This window comes from Microtus ochrogaster (genome assembly GCF_000317375.1).
Source record: "Microtus ochrogaster isolate Prairie Vole_2 chromosome 14 unlocalized genomic scaffold, MicOch1.0 chr14_random_2, whole genome shotgun sequence".
In the NCBI taxonomy this organism is placed as follows: domain Eukaryota; kingdom Metazoa; phylum Chordata; class Mammalia; order Rodentia; family Cricetidae; genus Microtus; species Microtus ochrogaster.
In genome coordinates, this window is record NW_004949097.1 from 6,285,604 (window position 1) to 6,292,712 (window position 7,109).

Here is a 7,109-nt window from a genome sequence, read left to right on the forward strand (position 1 = left end):
TATATATATATATATATCTTCCAGCCTGGCTATATTTTGTACTGCCATAGGTCAAAGCAGCTTTATTTATCAACCAATAAAAGCAACACATACATAGAAGATATCCCACATCAATGTGGCGATATACAGATTAATATAAAGAGGTTAAATTAGGATATAAGAGTTAGTCAATAAGAAGCTAGAGCTAATGGGGCAAGCAGTGTTTTAATTAATACAGTTTCTGTGTGGTTATTTTGGTTCTGGGCAGCCGGAATGTCAACAAAGAGGTCAAAGTAAGACAACGGTTTCCAGTAGATAAGAAAGGAAAAGGAAAGGCATTCTTAGCCAGGAGAAAAGATAATTATATATTCATACATATTTATGCATTGTGTGTGTGTCTGTGTGTGAGTATGTGTGTGTGACTAAAATGTGGTGCTTTGGAAATAGATGCTACCCATCATTGACTAGTGTGTGACACAGATAGAGACCTCTGTGAATGATAAGAGAGAAATGTCAAGTTTTACATATTGAAAGCATAATGACCAAACTGAAGATGCCATTTTTAAGTGCATAGACAGATGAGAAGCGAACAAGTGTCTGCAATGAAGAGTACCATCATCTTGCTTGGATTTGGGGCTGACAACTCAGAAGTTATGAGCATAGCTTCTATACCATCAGGTACAGGAAAAAGTTATTGAAAACATGTAGACATTGTAACAAAATAAACTACTGTGATAATGGTGTCAGTGAAAGCTGCAGAAGAAATGTGACAAGCTGCTGATTGCTTTTAATGGAACTAAGTAACTGTTGTTGAGAATCAGCAAATAAGAGGGAATAGAATGTGGATTTCTTGCTGGTTGAGGACCACTGTAAGTGAAGATAAGAGATGGGAAAGAGGAGAAGAGATGAGGGTAAAGAGAATTTCCTCTTTTTTCTGTACATGACTCCAAGTATTGACCTCTTGTGGTCATCATGGCTGGCAGCAAGCACCTTGACCTGATGAATCATCTCACTGGCCCAGAATTATTCATGTTTAGACTTGGTAACGTTGAGATGCCTAGGACTACACAGGAGGATAGGCAAGTGATTGCAGTGTTTCCTTGGTTTCAGTTATCATCTGTGTGCTAATGACTTCTCACGCCACATCTGCAGCTGTGGAGCAGTCTCTCCAGCCTCACCTACGTATATTTGAACCCAACAATATCTCCATTGCAGACCAACTCCTAGCCCAGCCTCTTCTTTGGCTTCTCGTAATTCATCTTTAAGTTTAACCAAAGAACTCTCTTTACTATGTCAGGCCTTGTACATGCCGACTAGCAGTCATTGATGTTGGAGCACATGTTCTGAGTTTTAGTACTGCTGAAATTCCCTACCTTGTCTATTTCCATAGCTGTCTCTTGACACTGAGACACATGATAGTCTATGTTCCAGAAGTGTTCCTGGGATTTCTCTGTGAGTACATCAAGAGCATCGTGGTCTCTTCTGTTCAAGTGTCTCTCAGCCTTACTGGAGACACTTGTTTCCCATAGGAATCATTTATTACTTCATCTGTCCTTCACCACAATAGACACATTTCATCCACTATTGATAGGATTAACATCTCATTGCACAAGTGTCTTTATTCTAGGGCAGAACATTTATCATATTAGTCACAGAAGTACTGATAATATCTCTTCCCTTTCCTCCTCCCTCTCCTCTACCCTCTTCCTCATTTTTGTCTTCTACTTTTTAGAAAGAAATAACAATGCAAAAATGTTTTCCTCAAAAATTTGCCTACAAGTAAAAAGAATAAAATCCCTCCACTTTTCAGTGCACTGTAAACAAAATATCTTCTTAAAGATGAGAAAAACCCACAAATTTATCCCTAGTTATTTATTTGATTTAATAATATTTAATGAATATACTTGCCACTTTTGCAGAAAAATATTGTGTTTGTAGAGAGTGAGCTGTAGAATCAGAGACGTGGCTTTCATACTGTGTCCTGCACCTCTGACCTAGACATATCACCCAACTCTTCTGCAGCACAGCCTTGTGCTCTTGAAACAAATATTATATGCATTTTGTGAACCACCATGTGATGGAAAAGATTTAGATTCTCTACGAACATGTCTGGTAATTCTGTGCTCCTTTAGATGTGAGAAAATGGAGAAAGAGAGTCTAAGGAACTTTCTCAAAATTGCTCAGATTTTAAATGGTGGGTCCAAAAGTTCAGACAAAGGATTGATCATGTGGTCATGTTTTCTTCACTGATTTATGATGAGAATGCAATGGAATTATTACTGTGCAAATACTTTACCAACTATAATGGGTCTTTATGTTATTGCTGTTTATCCCCACCACTTTCTAAGAAAGATCTAAAAGTGTGAAATTATATCCATTCATGCAGACAAAATGAAAGGCATATTAAAACAAATGTAAATGTTTGCATGTCTATCACCAGAGTGAGATGCATAAGCTTGATTTTTGTCTGCATTTATTCTTTAATTTTTGATTTTGGGTTCTGTTGAAATGAAGATGCTGCATGCAGGACTGCCTGAGCTAAGTGGAACTGAAGACCTGAAATATGTGTATAACAATCTGCGTCCACAAGACACAGACCTGGAGGCCACAAGTCATTTTACCAAGTAAGATCAGCTGCAAATGTGTATGGATGTTCATGTGTGTTGACATATGCTCTACTTTTGAGGTGATCTCGGGTTAGCTAGTTATTGATAGGAAGCTCACATATCTACAACCGTCTGGGTCCCCATTTTCAGAGAACAGAAGCAGAGAAGTACGTATGTCTATAAGCAGAAGGTCTTAGCTGGTGTCTCCACAGATGCCAGTGTTTGCTAACCAGCTTCTTTGTCTAGCAGATTGCTCAATAAGAGGTCATTGCAAAGAGCAAGGGCTGACATAAATAAATTGGTTGTTCTACTTGAACTCTGTCCAGAAAAACAATTTGGGAAAAGAGATTTATGAAGAGAAACAAGCCTGCTACTTTCATCTACAAAACAATACAAATATTGGGATATTTAGTCAAAGATCTGTGACTGTCATCTAGCTTTAATCTATTTTTCATTAAGCAAGCCTGAGAAACACTTGTGTACTTCAAGGTGAGACTCTCACCAGAATGCAGAGAATATCAGTTAGACTCCAAGGCTCTGGACAAAGGACAGTGATTTTGATAATGGAACACCCTACAGGGATTTTTTTCTTTCTGAATGGGGAGTATAATTCTCAGACTATTTCAAGTACTCAGGAAATGTCAACTGTAGTTATCCCTGTGCACAGTTCAAGGGACGCAAACAGAATTCTTTCTTGCCTGTGACTCTTCAGAGTGACTCTTGCTTGAATCTCTTAATCATTTTCAACACAGACTGCATTATTTTTCACTAGAACGTGCTCTTTGGAAGAAACATCAGCAAAATTAAAGCCCTTCCTGGGTTTGAATTTCCTCCCCCATTTTTATACTGTACAATAAAGAACATCTCCTCAATGCAGGCGGCAGTGAAGCTTCCACCAGACAGAACCTCACTTGCATCAGAAACTTCTTTCTCATGAACTTCAGCAGACAGACAGCAGGACTAGCAGTGGAATTTAAGACCAGTGACAGAATCAAAGAATGACAGACTGGGAGGATCCTTGATTGCTGATTGTGACAGTAAACATTCAAAGGAGAAACCCCAGATGCAGAGGATTAAAGGTCCTCCCTGTCACCCTCAGAAACAAGAAGACCTCATATCTAGCTCTCAACTTTCTGCTCCGGTATCTTTCCAGGAGTCAGTCCTGGAAACTAGATAATATTACTAGGTAACACTAAGCAGAGAGCCTGCTAAAATGAGGGCTTTTCCTGCTACCTGTTTATTATTTTTGTAATCTGGCATTAGAGATCCATTAGGAAAGACGGGTAGGAGTCCTTGTTTGCTTGGTTTTTCACTCTTTTAAAAATATCCTCAGCTCAGGAGACTCAGACAGAACTGCCTTGAATTCAAAGTTAACTTAGATTTTATAATTACTTCCAGATGAGCCTGGCTACAGTGAAAGACCCTATCTCAAAGCAGCAACAACTAAACTAAATAATCTCTTAATTAAATACACACACACATAAAACAAAATCACAAATATTTAATAATGACTATGACTAGTCACTAGCTTTATGGCATAAGTAGCATAGCCCCTTGGTTTCAGAGTCCAAGAGATCTCAAGTTATCTCAGCTTATGAGTATAGGCACCAAGGAAGGCTGACAACCTCACCTTAGCAAGAATAGGGCACACAGCACAAATCCTGAAGTTCCGGGGAGCTCAAGAGAGCACCACAGATCACACCACAAGAGTTTAGTCCTATTAATTATTCGTAGAAGAAATGAGTTTACATGACACCCAAATAGCACCCCAATCAGGTTATTCCTTCAAAAGAGAATTCCAGTGGAATCCCATTCTTTCGGCGGACTCTGGTGTCACAGACAGAATGATTGACATGGAAGTGGGGCATAATAGAGACTCTGGAGATAGCTGGATGGGGTAGAAAAAGCAAAGAAAGGTAGTGTGTGGCTGGGCTGCAGGGTCTGGGTTGGAGAGAACACCTGGCATTATTTGGGTATTTATGGCACAGCAGTTGACGACTAGGCCTTCCTATCACATAGGTGTATAGATACTAAAGTAGAGATAACAGTAGCAGGCCCTGGCCGAGGAAAACTATGGACAGACTTCATTAGCCAGAGTCCCATCTTGTCCATCTCTTGGTCTGTAAAGGCCATGTGATCTTGTGTATGAATGATCTTCCCAAAGTCAGTTCATTGCCTCTGTCCATTTCAAAGGGACAGGCCCAAGTAGAGGAAGCAGGTTTAATCCTGAAACCTCAGGGCAGTGGGCTTTTCCCCCTGACCCAGTTCTGTACCTCTGCCAAGGCAATTGCACAGGTGCAGATGCTCTTCTTTCTAAACCGAATTTTCTTCTACCATTTTGTAGAGAAGCAGGTTTAGACTCGCACTCTGTTGCAGGATTAAGCAGCATCTAATTATGTTAAATGGAAAAAAATCATCTCTGTGTTTAAGAACTCTTCATCCTACCATTCCCTTTCTCTTCCTTCATACCCTTCTAATCTGAGTGGATCTGTCAAACTTACTCATCCCTCTCTATTACCCCCAAAAGCAAATTTTCCAGGACAGATAATTTTCAAGACGTAACATTCATCCTATAGTTATCTATTTAACTCATATATAAATCACAAAATTTTAGAGGAGGCATGCGACCTTACTTTCAATCCTACTATAATATCAGATTCTAGACAACTAATATATCACCCATGAAGCCTTGTTATTCAGCACTCATTAATCTTTCTTCTCGTGACAATACAGGATAAGCTCTTTTATGTACGATTTATTGCAATTATATTTTGTCTTGCATAATTTCATCCTAATTAATATTTTGGTTGGTTACATCAATTTCTCCCAAGTAAATCAGGACAGGTGGTATATTCCAACTTGTCCATTCCTAACAAGATCTGAATATGGAGCAAGTCCTATTTAAGGAAATGTACAACTGAAGCACCCAAGTGCAACCAAGAATATGGAAGACATTTAACATCAGGCCCTGTTGTAAATGCTTTTCATACCCTTCATTGTCATAAAAACACTGTGAAATAGTAAATTTCTTTTTTTAAATTTATTTATTAAAGATTTCTGTCTCTTCCCCGCCACCGCCTCCCATTTCCCTCCCCCTCCTCCAATTAAGTGCCCCCCTCAGCCCGAAAAGCAATCAGGGTTCCCTGTCCTGTGGGAAGTCCAAGGAACCCCCACCCCCATCCAGGTCTAGTAAGTTGAGCATCCAAACTGCCTAGGCTCCCACAAAGCCAGTGCGTGCAGTAGGATCAGAAACCCAGTGCCATTGTTCTTGAGTTCTCAGTAGTCCTCATTGTCCGCTATGTTCAGAGAGTCCAGTTTTATCCCAGGCTTTTCCAGACCCAGGCCAGCTGGCCTTGCTGAGTTCCCAGTAGAACATCCCCATTGTCTCAGTGTGTGGGTGCACCCCTCGCGGTCCTGAGTTCCTTGCTCGTGCTCTCTCTCCTTCTGCTCCTGATTTGAACCTTGAGATTTCTGTCCGGTGCTCCAATGTGAGTCTCTGTCTCTGTCTCCTTTCATCGCCTGATGAAGGTTAATATTCAGGAGGATGCCTATATGCTTTTCTTTGGGTTCTCCTTATTTAGCTTCTCTAGGACCACTAATTATAGGCTCAATGTCCTTTGTTTATGGCTAGAAACCAAATATGAGTGAGTATATCCCATGTTCCTCTTTTTGGGTCTGGCTTACCTCACACAGGATAGTGTTTTCTATTTCCATCCATTTTTTTTTTTCGAGACAGGGTTTCTCTGTGGCTTTGGAGCCTGTCCTGGAACTAGCTCTTGTAGACCAGGCTGGTCTCGAACTCACAGAGATCCGCCTGCCTCTGCCTCCCGAGTGCTGGGATTAAAGGCGTGCGCCACCACCGCCCGGCTCTATTTTGTATGCAAAATTCAAGAAGTCCTTGTTTTTTACTGCTGAGTAGTACTCTAATATGTGTAAATTTCCTAACTACATATTTAGATTAAGAAAGCAAAGCCCAAGAGAAATGAAACACATTGCAAAACATCGTCAACAAGAGGCACAGTCATGTGATGGCTAGGATGTGGAGCATCAGCCAGGAGTCTGTAGGCTTAAGGTCATCTCTTCCTCAAGCAGATCCTCAGATCCAGGTCATGGTTTAATCAAAATGTCCTTCACCCTTTGGCAGGCACTAATCCTCACATCTGAATTCACCTAATCTCAGCAAAAATAGAAACACTTCCCCCATAATAGTATCTCCACCCACACTAAGAGCTCCTTGGATTTTTTGGGTGAAATCTACTGTAAATCCTGCCTTTGGAGACTCAGGTAGGGTCCTCTGCACTACAGGCTCAGGTAAGAATCCTCTTCTGTGGAGACTCAGGTAGGATCATCTGCAGTGGAGACTCAGGTAGGGTTCTCTGCAGTGGAGACTCAGGGAAAGTTCCTCTGCAATGGAGACTCAGGGGAAGTGCCTCTGCAGTGGAGACTCAGGTAGGATCCTCTGCAGTGGAGACTCAGGGGAAGTTCCTCTGCAGTGGAGACTCAGGTAGGATCCTCTGCAGTGGA

At 40.9% G+C, this 7,109-nt stretch overlaps 1 protein-coding gene across 1 annotated transcript in view; it reads left to right on the plus strand.

Moving 5' to 3' along the window:
* Pik3c2g (phosphatidylinositol-4-phosphate 3-kinase catalytic subunit type 2 gamma) overlaps positions 1 to 7,109 on the plus strand; it is a 361,584-nt gene that overhangs the window by 272,959 nt on the left and 81,516 nt on the right. Inside the window, exon 27 of the mRNA XM_005364544.1 lies at positions 2,494 to 2,603. Within this exon, the coding sequence (XP_005364601.1) occupies positions 2,494 to 2,603 (110 nt within the window). The remainder of the gene's footprint in view (positions 1 to 2,493; positions 2,604 to 7,109) is intronic.